The sequence below is a fragment of the Rhinopithecus roxellana genome, chromosome 13 (assembly GCF_007565055.1).
Source record: "Rhinopithecus roxellana isolate Shanxi Qingling chromosome 13, ASM756505v1, whole genome shotgun sequence".
In the NCBI taxonomy this organism is placed as follows: domain Eukaryota; kingdom Metazoa; phylum Chordata; class Mammalia; order Primates; family Cercopithecidae; genus Rhinopithecus; species Rhinopithecus roxellana.
In genome coordinates this window covers 44170313-44191071 of record NC_044561.1, presented here as the reverse complement: position 1 = coordinate 44191071, position 20759 = coordinate 44170313, and the positions used below count along the sequence as shown (strand labels likewise).

Below are 20759 nucleotides of genomic sequence, written 5' to 3'. Positions count from 1 at the left end.
CCAGCTTATCTCCGTGGTTCCAATGCAGACATCAGTCATGCCCTTTCATGCGTCAAAATGTCTCCATTTCCACAACTCACTAGACAGACAGAGATTAGGACCTGCTTCTTCATGCTTCCATTACCAGTACCTAGCACAGTGAATAGCACCTAAATCAACATTTCCTAAGCCAAAGAACGGAGGCAAGGGTGGCCCACTAGGAGACCAATGATGGTTGAGAGAACTAAGTGTATTCTGTGCCTGTGAGCCAGCCGTTCCCTCTCAGCAAGAAGAGTCTCTGTGGTCTAAAGACTATCCAGCCTTTGAAAAATGCCTTCACCCTTTTCCCGTTTCGAAGACAAAAAGGGCAGCTCACTGCCAACACTCATTTAATTTTACATAAACACACCCTTTGGAGCTAAAACAAATCTGATTTTCAATATGAAAATAAAATATAAAAACTGTTCTTGGAGTTATTTCTAAACAGAACTAACCTCAGAATTGTCTGAATCATCAGAATCATCTATTTCAGAAAAACAGGTTCAGCAAATGAATCGTCGGCCAACAACTTGTCTGAGAACAATGTTAACAACACACGTAGGAATGCTGTTTTCTAGGATTTGACATTTCCAGCAATCAAGAATCACTATATTTTGTAAACGGAAACACCACTACTAAAAACAGAATGCTATAAGGAGAATTGTGTCTTTTGTTTCCAAAGTCGACATACCAGAGTGATGCGAAAATAATAATAAAAGCAAGATATTTCATGGCAAAGTTATCTCGGGGTAAATGCTGCAGCTGCAAGCACTGCTGGTGAGTATTCCGGGGGCAAACGGGAACTAAGCCATTCCCACACCATTTGAGAGAGCCTGGCCGTTACCTTCCCACTCCAGGTTGAGCTTCCGCGGAGGCGTGGCTGGAGCTCCCTGGTGACAGATGCACTGGTACGAGCCCTCCAGGTTTGCGCACATTTCCCTTCCAGAACAGGCGTTGAGCTCCTCGTAGAAACACTCATTGACATCTACAGGGACGGACAGCAGGACCCACACTCAGCAGTTGCCGCCACCTCGCCGTCCTCATCTACCTGCACATGCACGGCCTCTGTGGACTCGTGCCATGGATTTGTGCCACGTCGGTTGAGGGGTGCCTTGGGCACTGAGCCCAAGAGGGACTATAGAAGCCTCATCTTAGAGGGCCCCGTGCGGCTGCTGGCCATCTTCATCCAAGCGGTGGCCCATGTTCAGTCAGGCAGGGCTCGCGGCTCGCTCACCGGGCAGCCTCACATGAGCAAATCACTCTGGGCTGGACTGAGTCTGGGTGGTCATGAAAAGACGGGGCCAAAACATCCCACCCCAAGGGTAAAGCAAATTGATGGGTGTTTTCTGTGCCAACAAGGAAACCCAGAGCTACCCCTGACATTCTGAGGCTGGCCCAGGCCTCCCAGACAGAACCATCTCACAGCGACCAGCTTCTTCATAATGCTGTCTAAGCACAGACAGTGATAAGCTCATGTGTCATCCACAAAATACTAACGCCCCTCTCTTGGCCCAAATGAGTGATTCTTAGTTCTTCACAAATTATAGCTTATCTTTATGCAATTGTGCCCGTCTCATTTGCTTAGATATACTGAGATTCCCAATCATGGAGTTGCCTCCATTTCCTGACAGCATTCAATTCAGAACAAAATCACACTTCCCTAGACCCTCCCCAAACCACCCGATCACAACCCACATCCTGTAACAGTTTCTTTCTAACAATCTCTTACTGAGAGGCCTCATGGTTTTCCATGGTATGGGTTCTCTCTTGCTGCCTCGAATAATAAACTCAACTGGTCCACCCACAGGTGTGCTCCTGCAACCTCTGGCCGAACGTCATTGACAGAGCAGATGATAGAACGAACACTTTGCTTAATGGCACTAGAGCAATGCAGCTTGGTTTTGAAGAACATGTGTGGATCTGAAGGGAGATCACTGCAATCGCTAGAGCTTTCACATGGCTTTGAGCCCTGGCATTGTCACGTGCCTCCTCAGTGTCATAGAAGAGGCGTCACCAAGGCAGCTACCCTCCCACAAAGCCGTGGGAGCAGCAGACTAGCCTGGCTGCCTCCTGCTTGGGTACAGGAAGCCGTACAGGAGCCCGGCGGTTTGCTTGCGGACTGTCTGTGGCTGCTACCGCAGCAGGGCTGAGTCACTGAGACAGAGATCACGTGGGCCCACAAAGCCAAAAATATTTACTATCTGGTCCCTTTTAGATAAGGTTTGCCAGTTCCTGACATAGGACGACAACAATAAAGAACAGGTCATTTCTTCCAGAAACAAGGCCACGTCTATGTGCTTTGCCAGTGTATTTGTCAGTGTATTTGTCAACTTTAGACAAATTCTGCTGAAGGAGCCTTTGGAGTACAAGGATGTCCTTGGCAAGGGTGGGAAAGAGGCAAGAGGGAAATTTAGGAAACCAAAGAACTGAAGAAACAAGTTCTTTGTGTGTGGCTCTGGGATTTGCCCTCCAGTGTCCACTAGGTTGGAAGGAGAAGCCTGCCGAGGGGGAAGGAGTCCAGAGGGATCTGAGGAGAGATGGAGGGAAGGGGAGAGGGGCCAGAAATGGGGGGCAAAATAAGTTCTCGAGGTCTGTACTTGGGGACTTGCAGTTTACAGGGTGACCTGAAGGCAGATCCCACACCTGTGGGATGAACACACTTGAACCAGTTATTCTTTCACTCCTGAACTTAAACCTCCTTTAAAAGACAAAGGACTGGTCTGGCTTTAGCGTTCACCTTGCATTTTGGCTGTTCAGGCCCCACCCTGCAGCCTCCCCAGAGGGAGGATCGAGGGAAGCCCAACCTTGCACCTGGACGCTGATCACTTCATAGACACGCTTCGCAATGTCACCCAGCAGGGCAGAGACGTCGGCCACAGGCAGTGGCTGCAGCAGGCCCAGCAGCAGCCATGACACCGTGGTGGAGGCGTCCCCAGGGGCCGAGTGCAGGTGGTGGATGGTGGAGGCCATTGGTTGTAGGGCGCTGGTGACCTGTGAAGCCAGAATCACAGCATGACACAGCAGAAGCACACCCTGTCAGACAGACAAGGAGATTGAGGCCTGCAGAGTTGAAATGAACTGTCCACACACACAAACCATTCTGCTCCTCAGCAAAGAACCTCTACAGTACTTATACATCTGTCACTAGCCTAATAAAAGTCCTACAAACCAGATCAATACCTTTCAGCACCAGTTGTGATGAGCTGAATTCTGTCCCCTAAAATCTATATGTTGAAGTCCTAAGCTCCAGCACCTCAGAATGTGACCTTATTTGGAAATAGGGTCACTGCAGATATAATTAGTGAAGGTGGGTTCCAATCCAATATGGCTGGTGCCCTCATAAAAAGGGGAAATGTGGACACAGAAACAGATATGAATGGGGGAAGACAGTATGAAGAGACGGAGAAGACAGCTGCCTGCAGGCCAGGGAGAGAGGCCTGGAGGCCTCAGGATGAACCAGCCCTGCCGACACCTTGATTTTGGACTCTCCAGTCCCCAGAACTGTGAGAGAGGAAGTTTCTGTTGTTTGAAGCCCCCAGTCTGTGGTCCTTGGTAACAGTGGCCCCAGGACACTAATATAGCAGCCAGCCCCAGGACCCTCGGTCTCCCACCCTTGCCAAGACTGCAGGTCTCTTGCAGCTGACGACAGAGAATTAGAACTAGAATTAGACAATTTGAGATCACAAGCCACAGTCTCCTGTTGTGTACATCCAAACATCCAATTACTTTTTTGAGGTTTAATGATCACTTTCCTCATTTCAATGCATTATTTTTATTTCAGTTTAATATCTTGAATCTCAACCCTCAGGAAGCCAGGCAAACCGGCAGCGGCACAGCCAGACCAGCGGTCACCAAAACAAACTTTGTCAGCAAACCCCCGAGTCTCCCCGGGGAGCACCGAAGGAGGTTTGGGGAGAGCTGGGGTCCTCTGATACACACTTGAAGCCTCTTCCTGGGAGGAGATGCAACTCGTAATTTAGAATACAGAAATGGGAACCAGCCCCATCCTCGTTGGAACCCCTTACAGGCCTCAGAGCCCAGCCCCTGCTGCTATCTGACCCCTGGGCAAGGCAGGCGTTTCTGCAGGGGGTAATGGGCTGGTTGGAGACACGAAACCTGCATACACAAGGAGACAGCAGGTGGCACACAGCAATAGTGAAAACACAACAACCACAACATCTCTGGCCCTACACACATCAGGAAGCTCAGGAACCATCTCGAGCTCTTTACATGTATGATTTAAACTCATAGGCCCTGTCTCAGGCGGGGTTATGATTATTTCTATTTACTTACTTACTTATTTATTTATTTATTTAGAGAGAGAGTCTCGCTTGTAGCCCAGATTGGAATGCACTGGCACGATCTCGGCTCACTGCAACCTCCACCTCCCGGGTTCAAGCAATTCTCCTGCCTCAGCCTCCCCAGTAGCTGGGATTACAGGCACGTGCCACCACACCTGGCTAATTATTGGATTTCTAGTAGAGACGGGGTTTCACCATGTTGGCCAGGCTGGTCTTGAACTCCTGACCTCAAGTGATCCACCCGCCTCGGCCTCCCAAAGTGCTGGGATTACAGGCATGAGCCACCACTCCTGGCCGATTATTTATATTTAATGGAGGAGGTATCTCAGGCACAGAGAGGTTAAGTGACTTGCCCAAGGTCACACAGCTGATAAGTGGCAACACTTGGGCCAGGCAGTGTGGCTTCAGAGCTAGCTTCTAACTGTCCAGTTGGACAGCCCCTCAACAAGCTAAGAGGAGACAGGAATCACTCCTAGCCCAGGCTGTTAAGACCGAGGCTGCAGACTACCTGTCTAGCAGCTCACTGGCCAGCAGCCCAGAACAACGGGAGGTGTGCACCATCTGATCTGGGCTCCCAGCCAGCTTAGTCTAAAGGCCAAAGAGTGCCCCAGCCCTGGGTCTAACACCAAGACACCCAGACACACGTGGGACACACAAAAGATCTGAAGCACAGAAGAGCTACACAGATGCCGAAGGAAAATGCGGGGCCCTTCGTCTGAAAAGTGTTCGGCATTTCCAGAGGCAACGGCAGCACTTTAGACCAAGCTGAACCCTCTGAGCACAGGCCCCTGTCAGCAGCCGGCCCTAAAGTCAGACCATCTCCCACGGAGGGTCGCCTTGGGGGCACGCAGTGCCCTGTCCATGCTGGGATTCCCAAGACTGATGGTGGCCTGAGCTGGAGAAGGCATCCTGGTTGCCACTCACTGCTGATGGGCCAGAAAGTGTGAGCTGTGTCATCAGCAGGGGTCAGCAAGGGTGTTTGTTTTTATCCCGAGGGGACAGTGGGTGACCTCTGGAGACAGTTTTGCATGTCACCCTGGGGTGTGCTTCTGACTTGTGTGGAAAGGCCAGGGGCACTGCTAACCTGGGACCCCAGGGTGCTCTCCAGCCCCAGGCTACAGTTCCCATCTCAGCAATCCCAGGACGGTGCCGGCTTCCATGAAGCAGGAGCCAGAACTTGAGAAAGTTGGGAGTGAGGGTGGTGAGGCAAGAGCTTGGGGCTTAGGCTGTCTTTGCTGGGACTCCAGATGCCTGCAAGCTTAGGGATCTGCGTTCTCCACCACAACAGGTGGGCCTACAAAGGTACACACATCACAACTCAGCCAAATACACGCTTCAGTTGTGTGCATGTTGTTGCATGTAAATCATACCTCTTTGAAGCTGATTTGATTAAGAATTAGAATTTGGTTCACAGTCAGTCATTTGGGGCCACTTGTGGAACGTCACCCTCCCCACCCCCAGGTCCCTTCCACGGCCCCACACCTGGGTCTGCCTGAGCAGCTGCTGAAAGAAGCCTGCAGGGAGCCCCTGTCTTTCTCACCCACCAAGGAATGCAGAAGGCGCATGTGGTTCAGAAGCCTGGGGTCCACTTGCTGGAGTTCCTTGAAGTCCATTTTCACCAGTATGGTGACGTTGTACCAGGAGCCCACGGGGCCCCTCTCTGGAGCTGCACGAGGGCAAACACTGATGATTATGGACCCAGGACAGGTTGAAGTCACAAGAGCTGCTGGGGTGGGAGAGGGAGCAGGAGAGGGAACCAGAGGCCATGAGAGGCCCTGCTCTGCATTTACTTCCCTGCAAAAAGACATCTACCACAGGAGATGGGAGGATGTCCCCGCTGCCTGCCCCTCGCTCCTCTCCATCCTAATGTCCCTGAAGACCACTGATCGCTGCTCAGAGGTGAGCTGGGCCTGGGACCCACAGCAGCGGGCCTTGCCTTGAAGAGATGTGCTTAGGAGGTAAATAGAGCCTATCAGCCTCATTATACTGTCATAGTATGTTGATATAGAAAATTACTTTATACTGTGTCATTATTTTATTGATACTACAAATATTGGATAGTATAATAATATGTAATATGGTATGTACTATAGAATAGCATGTGGTATAATGATATAGTATTATCACATAATATTTGATATTATGTATACTATTGCTTTATTATTGCATACCATACTAATGCTATATTTTAAATATTAAATAATATGTATAAACACATATTAAATAATATGTATAAATATTAAATTATATGTGTGTATGTATATATATATAATGTATGTATATAGACCATCCCATTCTCCTGGATGCAGACCCCAATCGAAAGAGAACTTTCCAGACCGGCAGGCGTGCATTTGAGGCGGCAGGGTCTGCCTACAGCGTTGTAGCGCTCATCAGGCCCCTGTGGCACTGCTGGCACAGCCAGCTCCGCACCTGTGACAAATCTGCCTGGAGCCCCTGGCCTCTCCAGGCAAACTGGGAAATCTGACTCTCTGCTCCACCAGACATGTCTTCCCATTTCAGGGCCCCTGAGAGCGCCGTGAGCTTTTCTCCCCTGAGAGTTCAGGGGCCAGATTTTGACTAAGAAATTATCTAAGAGCAGGCGCTGCCTGTGCACACAGTGGGGGCTCCTGGTGAAATCGGTCGCTGCTCCTAGAAACATACTCCTCCCTGCACCTTCACACAGACCAGCCTCACCGAGACCCTCCTTTGCTGCCTATCTGTGAGCACGGCCTGCAGCAGCCTACCTTGGGGTGCAGGGGCCATGCAGCAGCGCCCCCCTGACCAGGGGCAGCACTTCTGAAGTCCAGGACAGTCGGTGTCCAAGCTGCAGGGGGAGGTGGATGGTTCAGGCCCCTCTGCAGGGCAGACCCCGGGTCTTGATGTGAACTCTCTGGACTGATTCAGAGCTGGGAGAAAATGGTACAGTTAATGATGCTGGCGATAAAAGACGAATGTCATTTGCTTCACAGGGGCCTCATGTCGGTGCTTCCTGGTGCTGAAGTCTGCCTGTGGGTCTGTGGCCTGTTCAGGGCCCATCCCCATGCCTGGGCAGACCCACCCCATTGGCGGGCCGCTGGCTTTGGCTTTCATATCCTCTGCCCATCTGTCCTGCCAGGGCAGCTTCAGTTGAGGTCCTAGGTGTCTCTGTTTCTTCCAGGCCTCAGGAGTCCAGGTCCAAGAGGCTCCACCACCCCTTAGAGGGCCCCTTGCTGCTTCCAGTCCTGATAGCTCATTCATTCATTCATTCATTCATTCAATATTTGTTGAGCACCTACTATGTGCCAGGCACAATCCCGGGTGCCCAGAGCCCAGCCTTCAGGGAACTTATATTCCAGTGGGGGAATAACAGTGCAAGGCGATCTACAGACATTCAGACAGGGTGAGAGCCTCGGGGGATGAAGCAGTGTGGGGGATGGAGGTCTGGGAAGGCCGCTCTAGAGAGGGGCTCATGCCTGGGCTGGGCAGAGGGGAGCTCAGAGCAGCCCTGCAGACATCAGCCCTGGCGCCCACGAGGTGAGATACAGGCCTGGTGTGGGGTGTGGTGGAGGCTGGCCCAGGTGACAGTGCAGACGAGTGGAGCATGGGACCCTGGGGAGATCAGGTGGGGGCGTCCACAGGATGTGCTGACAGACGGGATGGAGTGTAAGAGAAGAATACGCTTCAGGAACGCTCCCAGGTTTCGCGGCTGGCATCCCTGGGGCTCCATTCCTGAGCTGGGGAAAGCTGTGGGAAGAACGGCCTGGGGTAGACCAGGTGTGGCAGTACAAATGTGAAGTTGGACACATTCACTGTTTGCCCACGTGGAGACGCATGGCAGAGTGGCACTGGAGGTGGCCACTGAGGCCAGCCTGCCGGCTGTTGGCTGCCCAGCTCCCCAGCCCCTCGCAGTGTGAGTGCAGCTCAGATGCAGCTCCAGACACAGAAACACGGCGAGCCTCTGCAGGAGGCAAAGACGAGGAGGGCAAGAGGCCAGCCCGGTGGGGTCCCCATGGGAGGTACACTGGTCCTGGGGACCAGACCTCAGTCAGGGCTGCAGAGGGAGGCCATGGTGGGCTTTCCAGAAAAGGGGCTTGTAGAGCTCTCAGAAAGCACTGCAGGAGTCTGCGAATCCACCCAAAGGGAAGCTGTCAGGAGTCCGGGGGCTGACGCTCAGGGTTCTGAGAAGCACAAGAGGAGGGGCAAGGAGAAGAAACAGAACCCCAGGGGACAGGAGACAGCGGAGCCTGTGCCCGATGCCGCAGAGCCTGCAGGGTGCCTTTGCCGAGACAGCAGAGGTGGGCCCAGGGCAGGAGACGACCCCATCTCCCAGGACGGAAGGAAGCTGAGAAGATGGGAGCTCCACGAGGCAGAGGGCAGCCATGAGGAGGACACATAGGGAGGAGGGACCCCCGTTCAGGGCCCCGGAGAAGGCTTGCCCCGCTCTGTGGCCTCCAGAGTCAGCCATCCTGATGGTGAGTGCCGTGCTCCCCCTGGGGCTTTACTCAGAGCTGTCCAGTTCGTGCCCAGATGCCTGGCAAGCTTTGTGTGTCTATGGCCCGGGGATGTTTACAAGCACAGCTCGAGACCTCTCAGAGCCCAGAAGACTAGAGGAGGCCAGCTGGTAACTGGGTCTGAGACTCACCCCCACGAGGGTGGGGAAAACTTGTGGGATTGGCCAAGTGGAAGGGCAGCCTCAACAGGCTGCAACCCCAGGGACCGGCCTCTTGGGTCCCCCAGGGTCTCTGCAGAGCACTCCGCAACCAAGAAAGAAGGTGGCAGCCCTGGTTTCTGTTGGGACCGCATCACCAAGGACACTGCTCAGCTGGCCAGAGCAGGGGGAGCCAGAGTCGCAGAATATGCGGACAGACTGCATCCCCACTCTTCTCACACAGTCCTGTCTGCCTGGCGCCTGGCCTTGCTGTGGGCATTCCTCTCAGCCACACTCTTTCTTGCGTTGTCCCTGACTCAGTCTTCTTCTCCTCATCATGAAGGCAGCTCTACCAATGGCCGTGCATGAAAAATGAACATTGGGTGCAGCTCGAGGAGGGCAATATCAGGAGCCTGGTGGAGGCTTGCTGAGCATCTGAAGGTCTCTGCTTTGTCTCCCAGTGCAAAAAGCAAAGGCCTAAGGGTTAAGCAGATGTGTGGACTAAATGGAAGGTGGGCTCCTGGGACAGAAAAAGACATTCTGGGGAAAGCAGGGAAATCCAAATAAAGTATGGAGTTTCTTGGCAATGCCCAGTGCCGGTTCCTTATGACAAGTTGTCCCGAGAGCTGTAAAATGCTAACGTTAGGGGAAGCTGGGTTGGGGGGTACAAGACCTTTCTGCATTATCTTTGCAGAAAGATAAAGACTTCCCCGCAAATCTAAAACTCTTCTAAACTAAAAGGCTATTTAAATAGAAACAATCCCCCCAAAATTGGCTTCCAAAAATAGTTGCCTAATCACCAGAGGCGTGTTTTTGAGTGAAAGGTTTGCATCTTAACTGGGTACTGCCGGGAAGCCCCTCCATCCCTTGGAGCTGGCCAGCTGACTGAGCGCCCTGGGAAAGCTGAACAAGTCCAACTTGGTAGAAAGTCAAAAATCTCCTTCTTCCCTAACTCAATGCAAACAATAAAAGAACTGCTCAGCTCCTGGCAACACTGTTAGTCATGGTCCAGTGAGGCAACAGGGGAGCTTTCTGTTTGAGCAGTAAAACCCCAGGCTCCAAGGGCTGAGGACTGGATGAGCTGGGGAGGAGTCGCTCCTGTCTCCCTCCTCCTTCCTCAGCGCCTCTTCGCCTGGTCAGGACAAGAGGTTCTCACCAAAGGGCCCCTGGTCATCAGCCTGCGAGGACAAGAAGTTTTGGGGAGTCTCCTGGTCCCGTGGGGTCCTGGATTTGCCTAACAAGGCTGAGTTTGCCAGGAGGTTGATCCTGTGCAGAATTGGGGTGTCACTGTAGTTAGGGAGCACAGCTAAGATGCTGAGTTCCACTTCTCAGAATTCATCCTGAGCACATAATCCAACTTGTGCACAGCCACGTTTGTACCGTATACTGTTCATCACAGCATTATGTATGCTAATGAGTAATTAGAAACAACTGAATGTTAAGTGGCAAGAACTTGCTCAGTGAATGCTGATGTGCGTATGAGGTAATGCCATGTGGCCGTAAAAGCATGCAGTGGAGTCATGTTTATGGATATGAAAGCTGCTGTGGATACATTGCTGAGTGGTAAAATCATGCTACAAACGTCTTGGACACAGTGGCCATCCTCTTGTGAAATGTCTGCCCCGGATAAAGAACATGTGAAAGGTGGTTATTCGTGAGCAGCAGGCTTGGGATCGTTTCCTCCTCCTGTTTTCTGTGTTTCCAAATTTTCTGCATGGCTCATGTATTCCTTTCTGTAATTATATTTTTAAAAACTTAAAATAATGCACCAGGTGTCATTGCGTTCCAAATGCTGGAATGAAAAAGTTGAAAAAGTCAGTGAAAATCATATCACGTGTGTGTGGATGCTTCCCTTCGCTTTTTTGCATAAGTCATGATTGAGTGGGAGGAGAAAGGAGGAAACATGTCTGGCATTTTACCACTGTCTGGGGGATGGGACTCCGAGGCGCAGACCCCCGGGCGGCTGAGGTGTGAGTCACCCACACTCCGGCGACCTGGAGGCCTCGCTGCAGAGGAAGGAGCATCTCCTGCCCTTCACACCTCCCAGTATTTCCAGGTGCCCCCAACATCTGCCAGGTCCAGCTTCAGACCTGCCTCATTCTGTACAAATCAGAGTTGCAGTGCTCAACAGGCCACTTACTGGGACCATCTCACATCCAGCTCCAAGGGGTCAACCTACCGTGCGGCATCCCAGAAAAAGCGGCTTGGATCAAAAGAGCTGTGCAAGCATAGAGAAGGTTGTGCTGCCAAAATCCGGGGTGTAAATCTGCCCACCACAGGCACCTTCACACTACCAGCGTGATGTCTCTGACCTTGGGGCTGGGAAGAGATGGAGGCCCACGGGATACAGGCCCTCCAGCAGCAGGAGCTGCAGAAGCCTCATGGGCTATGCCCTTCACCAGGCCCCGGCACAGGCAGGGACCTTTCTGAGAAAGAACTCCATGTCCTCAGTGCCCTGAAATGTTCCTCCTCCCACAATCGCCACAGCCACAGCATTCAAATGCCACAAACTCCTCTACACTAAAGTGCAGCTTGGTAAACCACCAAAAATCTGCCTGGGGTTCAGAGAGCCCCGGGTCCATGTCCCGAGCCAGGCTTCCCAGAAATGTGCCATGGTGGTGGAGGCACGGGGCTACCCTAGCCTGGATCTCCGCCTGCAGAGCCAGGGATGCCTATTCTTTTGGTGCCTGAGGGATTGGAGGGTTTCCTGCCCTGGCCTCTTAGAAAGAATGCACTCAGGCAACGCCTGTTCCCCTCCCTCTTCTCTTCCTTCCTCCTTCTAGGTCTGCCCCCTCTTCACTGTGCCAGAGTGAGCCTTCTAGAACCTGAGGGGCCATGTACTGAGGGGCTCAGGGCCCGCAGAGTGAGTCCACTTTCCCTCATGCCCCACATCCCTCCCTGTGGCCTCGCCCTCCACTCCCTGCAGCTCCCCATGGCAGCCCACTGTCACCCATGGGACTCCCTGACTGCAAAAGCATCGCCCTGGTGAGCCCCTAATTAAAGGTGCTAACACTCTAACAGTGCGGCTGATTCCCACAAGAGGCAGTTCCTGGAGGCTGTTCTGTGGAGGAGGATGAAGGGCAGGTGGTGGGGAGGGGCCTCCCTGTCTTCTGGGAGGGAATTAACTTGTTTGTTGCAGCAGGCCAGGGTCTCTTACAGAAGGTGATGGTGGGCATGGGTGGGGCTGGTGTGGCCCTGCCAAGCAGGGGGCAGGAAGGGGCTGCTGATCGCCCTCCCCCAGGGCCTCCTCCCCTCACTAGTCCTGACAATGCCAACAGGTAGGAAGAGGTGTGGCCTCCACAGGTAAGACAGAACAGGACAGGACAGGGCATGTCCTGGCTGCAAAGTCCACATGCTCTACACCAAGGTGCCGTGGCATCAGCACCTGTGTCCTAATGGCCCCTGCCATCCACTAGGAGTGGAGGCTGCTTGCAGGGCAGGGACAGCAGCAACTGTGGCTCAGCAGGCCCCTCTGTGTGTGTGGCCCTCAGAGAAAGGGAAGGTGGAAATGGGGCCAGGCATCAGGACAGGAAGGGTCTCCTTAGACCAGCACCTGAGCAGCATGGCCAAGGCATAGTCTTGTCCTGCCGGTGGCCCTCTAGGGAAGCAATGGGAGTACAGAAGGCCATTGCTCTGGGGTCAGCTGGCCCCGCCTGGTTTCTATTGGTGATGGAGGTATTGGTCATGGTGGTATTGTTTTAACACTCCTCAAAGAGGAGTGTGCCTGTTAACAGCACACCCGAAACCATCAGGCCCTCTCTGGGCCTGGGCCTCTGAACAGGGCAGCAGAAAAGCGTCAACTCTCCCTGTCATCTGTGAAATCGCACCAGGGGCCGAGGGAGGGCCCACTCAGGATGGCCCAGCATGCAGGTCTATGCAGACCCCAGACTCTGCAACCTGGGGCCCTTGGTTTCTGGAGGAGGCAGGCACCCTGGTGTGGGGAGTCTGCACTCCATTCTGCTGGTGTCCTGGTCTCAGGCCACAAGGATGGGTCCTGTAGGAGCCCCCTTGGGGCACCCAGGAGCTGGTGGCTTCTGCACTCTGGAGGCCACAGCCCTTGTGTCTCAGTGACCCTGGCCAACACCAAGCTGGAGCCACACACCCCCATGTCCTTCCACAGTGGGGGTGTGAGGCAGGACCTTCTGACTATACAGAAACTCATTGCAGATCTGGTATTGACTCAAAATTAGCAACCACTAAACACACACACACACACACACACACACCCCTCCCCTGAAAGAGATCACCTGCGTCTCAGTAGGCTGAGCCCTGAGTCCCCGCCCCCTCCCAACGGCTCAGACCCTGGCCTGGCCTAACCACACTGGTCATCCTGGTAACTGACCCCAAGCATCCTACAGAACAGCAGCTTTCAAACTGCACTGAGAAGCGGGAGGACTTGGGGCCCTCTGAGAATAACAGAGGTTCTCAAAGTGGGGTTCCTGGGCCAGCAGCGTCAGTGTCACCCAGGAACTTGTCAGGAGGGTAAATTCTTGTACTTCAGCCCCACCCACGGACTCAGAAACCTGAGAGTGGGGCCAGGGACAAGCCCTGCCGATAACCCTGCTGCCTGGTCAAGGTTGGGAACCACGCTCCTGGAAGATCTAGCAAGTTCCGGGCCGATGGGTGTCAACGGTGACTGTCCCATCAGGAGTCTCGACTGCAAGGGTGGCCCCACCCCAGCCCGGCAGCCCTGGACTCACGCAAGACACAGTAGAGGCCGAGCTGCTCGTAGCCCTTACAGCAGTCGGTCACATTCCTGGACTCGGGAACCTCCACTACCAGGTACTGGGTCTGGTAAACAGTCTTGGGGCACCACCTCCAGGGGATCCAGCCACCGCAGGACGCATAGGTCGTGTAGGACGTCTGCACAGCCTCCACCTTCTGCACAGTGTGGGTCACACGGTAGCTGCACAGCTGGTAGCCCAACAGGGAGAGGCCTTTTTCTAAAAGAGGCAAGCAAGGAGGCGACTGAGAACACCAGGATCAGATCCATGCGAGCGGTTATCCGCAAGGCGTCCCTCTGCAACAGCAAGCGAGACCACACCTCCCGCACTCGGGCAGGCCTCTCGGAAGCTGCCCACCAGCCCTCTCCACCGGCCTTTGCCTGCTAGTGCACCAGGAAGGCTGTTGCATGAGTGAGCACAGAAGAATAAAGCATCAACATAGCCTGGCCTGCTAAGAAAGCTGCTGTGACCGAGGAGGAGATGCCACCTGGGCCCCACGCACGCTTCCTGAAGCACAAGGTCTCACAACCAATATACGAAGGAAAGAGCACAGCACTGGAATCAAGGCTTAGAGATCATGTCCCTTTGTTCTGCTCCACGTGGGCTGATTCCACAGGCCGTAGAATCTCGTGCACGTCTATCTCTTCGTCCCCCTGAGCCTCAAGGTTGCCACATGGGAAGTGAACGAGCAGCAGTTCCCGCCACAGTGGAAACTGAAGGATACTGCGGCCAGGACATGACAAAGACGGCTTTCTTTTCAGTGAGGTGGAAGATAAGTAAGCAGGTACTTAAAGCACGTGTGAGAAGTTTGTTGATGATAAAAGACCAGCTCAGGCCGGACGTGGTGGCTCACGCCTACAATCCCAGCACTTTGGGAGGCTGAAGTGGGCAGGTCACCTGAGGTCAGGAGATGGAGACCATCCTGACTAACACGGTGAAACCCCATCTCTACTGAAAATACAAAAAATTAGCCAGGCATGGTGGTGGGCAGCTATAGTCCCAGCTTCTCGGGAGATTGAGGCAGGAATATGGCGTGAACCCGGGAGGTTAAGGTTGCAGTGAGCTGAGATTGTGCCACTGCACTCCGCCCTGGGTGACAGAGGGAGACTCCCTCTCAAAAAAAAAAAAAAAAAAAAAAAAACTTAGCCAGGTGTGGTGGGGCGCACCTGTAATCCAAGCTAGTTGGGAGGTTGAGACAGAAGAATTGCTTGAACCCAGGAGGCAGAGGTTGCAGTGAGCCTAGATCACGTCACTTCACTCCAGCCTGGGCGACAGAGCAAGACTGCGTCTCAAAAAAAAAGACCAATTCAACTGTTCAGCTGTTACCATTGTGATCAGGAGGAGGCACAGTCACCCCTGCTGCAGGACAAGCATCAGATTTACCATATCGGGCCCCATGCATCTCTCACCAGAGCCTGGTTCCTGTACACAAGGCCCATCACCCCTCCATCAACGTGATTACTCCGTTCTCGAGACCCCTGGCCCCATGACATTCACCACGAGACTCTTTGTCATGGACATCCCCTGACGTGTGCCTGGGCTTCCCATCTCCCCGGGAGAACCCTATTGCCTAATTTGAATAGATTGTGTTCCTCTAAAAATTCGTATATTAAAGTCCTAAACCCCAGTAACTCAGAATGTGACCTTATCCGTAGTAATGTCTTCTGGAGGTTATCAAGTTAAAGTGGAGACATTAGGCTGGGCACTAATGCAATATGACTGGCCCTTATGCTAAAGGGAAATGTGGAGACAGACAGGCACACAGGGAGAAGAAAGTAGAGACTGGGGTGGTGCTTCTACTGCCAAGGAACACCAAAGATTACCCCAGAAGCTGGAGGCCCAGAGCAGAGACTCCTGCAGCGGCTTGGGAGGAGCCCGCCCTGCCCGCAATTTCAACTTAGACTTCCGGCCTCCAGAACTGTGACTGAATCCATTTCCACTGTTTAAGCTGCACCAGGCTGTTTCTTTGTTCCAGCAGCCCTAACCAGTGAACACAGGGATGGTGAAGAGTCCTCTCCAGCTCCCCTGTGGCACCTAGCAGGGGACTCTGAGTATACGGACTCTCAGTGCCTAATGAACGGAGGATTTGACATACAGTGCTTGCATTTCAGACACTCAACCCCTGAGCTCTAAGCTTTACTAGACTGTACAGCCAAGAGGTGGGCGCTCAGTATTACAGTTTATTTCCCTCAATGAGTAGCTGGATTGATTTCTGGGGAGGAACACAGAGATGGGAGCAGAAAGGATCGCAAAACCAATGCTGTCCTTATTCCCTCCACTGGGGCAGCATCTCTGAAGATTCCCTCCTTGAACCTCACAGCAACCTATAAGTGTGCAGAAAGCGGGACTCCGGGGGCTTGTTACTCACCCCAGGAAGAAACAGGGCAGAGCTGGCCCTCAAACCAGGTGAGGGAAGAGGCTGCAGCTTTGCTCTGGACGGAACACAGGTGCTGGACCACACGCTTGCGCAGAGCGACCCCACTGCACAAGCAACAGGGACTGGAGCTGCAACCTCCTCTGGGGGCTGAACCCCAAATCACCCTGCGGGCTCAGCAGGGCCTCTAGAGATGGGGACCACCTGCTGTTTGCCATCACCAGTGGGGTAGTTACCGTGAGCTCTGCAAAGGAACAGGAGGTCCTTGTCGTACGGGGTGGAACAGGACACATCAGCTTCCCGGGCCAGGACAGCTGGGCTGAGAGCCTAGAGGTGACTTGCATGAGGAACGGTGGAGTATGGCCAGAAGGAACGCACTCACCTACTCAGTGACCACGCTGAGCAAGGCAAAGGCTAAGGACTTCCTGTACCAAGAATTTAGCAGGGTGGATCTAGCTTGTGTTTTTCATCGTAACCTGAGCAGAAATGCCAACCACATTAAGGACACTTGCAGCTCCTGGTCTCTAGAGAGCTGCCAGGGCCCCACCTGATCATTACATGGACTCAGCTGGTCCACAGCAGAGCCCTCCTGCACACACACGCACACCTGCATGTGCACGCGCGCACACACACACACACTCGTCTCCTGTGGAACCCAGGAGTTGTCCTGTTTTGTTTTTCATATTTATCTGAGGCCATGTGCCATCCCAAGCCTGGCTTCTTGGCAGAGCCCAGAGAAGAAAACGTTTAGCAGATTCTGCCATTCTGCAAAGCCCTGCAAGGGCCATCAGAGCAGGAGCGCGGGGTCTTGGATTCCAGTCTCAGACGTGGGAAAGCCTAATGCTCTGGGGCCGACAAGAGTCCTGGGGTCAGATGGACCTGCGCTCACACCCTGCTGTGTGATTGCACCTGTGTCATGCCCCCCCAGTGCCCCCCTCTTGTCATCTGTGAAATAACATCCATGCCCTGAGGCAGCAGAAGGCTGAAGTGGGGCCATGCCCGTGAAGGCAGTGCTGGCACCCGGGGAAGATTCGGGATGGGCACATGTGGGGTTGCTGAGGTTCTGCCCCGTGTCCTCGTCTACAATGAGGGGTTCTGGAAACACCTCCTAAGACCTTCTCCAGCTTCCCAGGATTCCGACCCATTATGGATCTGAACTGTGGGGTCTACACATTACCTGTTCCGATGGGAATATCCATTTCACAAATCACAAAGCAAAATCCTGCTTCTGGGTGAAAAGCTTTAAGGTAGTACAAAAACATAGTGGGTCTTAGAAACAGAAGGGATTCCTTTAAATTTGTAACTGAGTAAGACAGATTTTAAGAGGAAAACGATTTTAAAATTCTGCAGTCCCATTTCCCTGGATTCTGGGGTTTCAGAACCCCCACGTATTTTTTAGCAGCTGCTCTGCTCTCCGCATGCCTGAAGACTCCAGACAGAGCCCTGGTGCAGCCGCTGGCTCCTGCGGTGACTCTGCCCTGTGAGCTGTGTGGCCTGGGCGAGTCCCTGATCCATTCTGGGTCTCCCGTTTTTGTTTTTGTATTGTGGCTTTTCTTTGTTTATCAGGGGGGTTTTGCTCTGCTGCCCAGGCTGGAGTGCAGTGGAGCAGTCTCAGCTTACCGCAGCCTCGACCTCCCAAGCTTAAGCGATCCTCCCATCCCGGCCTCCTGTGCAGCTGGGACCACAAGTGTGCACCACCATGCCTGGCTTTTTTTTTTTTTTTTTTTTTGGTAGAGATGAGGTCTCATGATGTTGCCCAGACGAGGTCTCCTTTTTTTTTTTTTTTTTTTTTTTTTTTTTTTATCTCTAAGTGAGGACTTGGATGCACCAAGGTTCAGGAGACCTTTCTTCTGCGTTTGTAGGAGCTCACTGTTCTCAGTGGGATCTGAGGACCCACAGCATCTGCATCACCCACAGACATGCAGAGTTCCAGGCCTTGCACCCCAGACCTGCTGGCTAAGAATCTGCATTTTACCCCTACAAACGCCCCGGTGATTCAGCAACAGGTTCCCACTAAGGAGTCCTCTTCCCAAAACCATACCTGGCACTCCTGCCCCACCTCCACAGCTGCTACCATGTGCGCTTACGGAAAAGCTCGTCCACCAAGGAACAGACGTCGCCTCTTCAAGCAGAGGTATCCTTACCCACCTAGGTCTTAGCAGGGGGCTGTCCTCATGAGACCCATGTCAGGGAGCCTCCCTCTTCAAGAACTGCCCATGCCAAGCCCAGACCCCTCACCTGTGAAGCCGCTGGCCTGGCTTGAGCCCACAGCACAGACCAGAGCCAGCAGGGCCAGCCCCGAGGTCCTGAGCATCATCCAGCAGTGGTGGCAGCGCAGGGCTCTGGGCCTCTACCAAGAAGCCTGGGTCTCTCCTACACCAGGGCACATAGGGGCCTGAGCCGCCTGGACCCGGAGAAAGGGCCTTTCTGTCTCCTGTGCTGCTGCAGGTGGCAATGGCTTCAGAGGAAGCACCGCTGGGAGCAGTCCCTTATGCCTGCTCGTTAACACCCACCACTGCCGTCGCCATTTCCCCGGGGGCTCCTACGTGTCACAGCCTATTCTGCTCCAAGCAGATGGCATCTTTTAGGAAAAGTGAGTACCCAACAGCCCAGACCGCATCACTGGATCCCATCTCGTTGTTACGCAGAAAACACATTTGAGACCCAAATCTGAGTCTCTCCATCAACACAGAGTATTCTCTTACCCTATCATTCTGAACTGGCAGGAGAAAACAGCGTCAAATCAAAGTGGTACATCACATTGAGGAAAGTGTCCTTCACACGGTTCCACAATGCAGTTCAAAAGTCACAAAAATGTCCAGGTGCTTTGACCCAGTCCTCTCCTCCTGGAGCTTGGGCTGAGAGCACAAAGCTGTGGTCACGGGGATGTGCATTACTTATTATGACTTAAAGTGGAAAATTACGTAATTGAACAGCCACAGGAGAACGGGAGAGTAATTATTACAGAGCATCTGCATGCAGCATTACACGGATGTTGAAATGCTCACCATGAAGTTTTAGTAGCATAAAAAAATACTCAACAACGTGAAGCCAAAACAGCAACGCACGCAATTTCATCTCCATGAAAGTGACAACTCTATACAGTTATATAAGCATGGAGAAAACTCCAGAAAGGGCCATGGGACGGGAAGAAAACATTTTGAGGAGTGATAAGAATACGAGCGATCGATGTTTTATTTCAGTAACCATCATGGTATACGTGACATAGATTTCTAAATTTCATGTTAAGTTCTTTCAAGCTCATGATGTTTTCATATCGCACTGTTGATTGCCTGTTATTGCTTGGTGTTGACTGCTGAAGCCCATTTTTTTTTTTTTTTTTTTTTTTTGAGATGGAGTCTGGCTCTGTCGCCCAGACTGGAGTGCAGTGGCGCGATCTCCGCTCACTACAAGCTCTGCCGCCTCCTGGGTTAATGCCATTCTCCTGCCTCAGCCGCCCAATTTTTAACACTGGATGAAGAAGATCTTGTGGATTTTACTGAGGACACATTCCGATGAGTTAACAAAGATTCATCCTGGCTGTATGTTTCAGGAGCATAATCCCTTGGTGTTCTAGATACAAAACAATTCCTCCAGAAGGGAACTTCTCGCCTGACTCCCGCACCAACGACGCTACCTGTTTTATTTTCCGTACATTAATCTCTGAGATGATGAACTGCTGCATTTGCTTGGCTAATGACTAAAAGTCAGATGCTATGACAAGAATACAAAAAGCAGTCTGGAAATGATAACACAGCAAGGGACTGCGTACCACAGGTGTCCTTGGAACACAGCAGCTTTTACAGAAAACCAAAAGCTTCACGCAGAATTGGCTCATTACAAAAAGTTTTCGGCCGGATGCAGTGGCTCTCGCCTGTAATCCCAGCACTTTGGGAGGCCGAGGCGGGTAGATCACAAGGTCAGGAGATCAAGACCATCCTGGCTAACAAGGTGAAACTCCGTCTCTACTAAAAATACAAAAAACTAGCTGGGCGAGGTGGCGGCGCCTGTAGTCCCAGCTACTCGGGAGGCTGAGACAGGAGAATGGCGTGAACCCGGGAGGCGGAGCTTGCAGTGAGCCCAGATGGCCCCACTGCACTCCAGCCTGGGTGACAGAGCGAGACTCCGTCTCAAAAAAAAAAAAAAAGTTTCATAGGAAAAGAATAAATGTTAAAGCTATTGTACAATACTCAAAACAGTCAAATTTGATTAACACTAAAAGAATAAATTAAAAGTATTACAATTTAAGTAAATCTGAACACTTTAAAATGCAAGACGAATGTGTATTATATTGTATATACCATCTTAATGTTTGCTACTATAATGTATGAATGTTTCTATAAAATACCAAGGTTAATCAGGGATAATGTTACAGGTTAAAACCCAATTTGGTGCACCATTGTCTCTCATCTTCACGATTACTCTATGAAATAGGTCATTTGTCCCTATTAAATAGGTGAGAAAACAGGTTCAGAAAGACCACACGGTCAGTAAACAAGAGATTAAACCCAGACTTGTCCAAGCCTCAAGCCGCAGTTCTTCACACTCCACTCCACTGCTGGTCTGTCATGATTTAACCACAGACCCCAAGGCAGGGGAAAAAAGTCGAGATGTTTTACCAATTGAGGACTTCATAATAATTTACAATCGTCCATAAAATGTCATTGTAACATGCTGTCTCTTTATGTTAAATGATTAAAGAAAAAAGTCTCAAA

The 20759-nt window shown here is 52.2% G+C and overlaps 1 protein-coding gene across 1 annotated transcript in view; it reads right to left on the bottom strand.

Annotated features, from left to right (window-relative positions):
- UMODL1 (uromodulin like 1) overlaps positions 1 to 18358 on the bottom strand; it is a 66435-nt gene extending 48077 nt beyond the window's left edge. The window contains exons 1-6 of the mRNA XM_030915156.1: positions 18283 to 18358; positions 13647 to 13889; positions 7064 to 7225; positions 5864 to 5985; positions 2823 to 3009; positions 863 to 1003 (exon numbers count right to left, since the gene is read on the bottom strand). Coding sequence (XP_030771016.1) covers positions 863 to 1003; positions 2823 to 3009; positions 5864 to 5985; positions 7064 to 7225; positions 13647 to 13889; positions 18283 to 18358 — 931 coding nt within the window. The remainder of the gene's footprint in view (positions 1 to 862; positions 1004 to 2822; positions 3010 to 5863; positions 5986 to 7063; positions 7226 to 13646; positions 13890 to 18282) is intronic.
- Positions 18359 to 20759: the final 2401 nt, after the last annotated feature.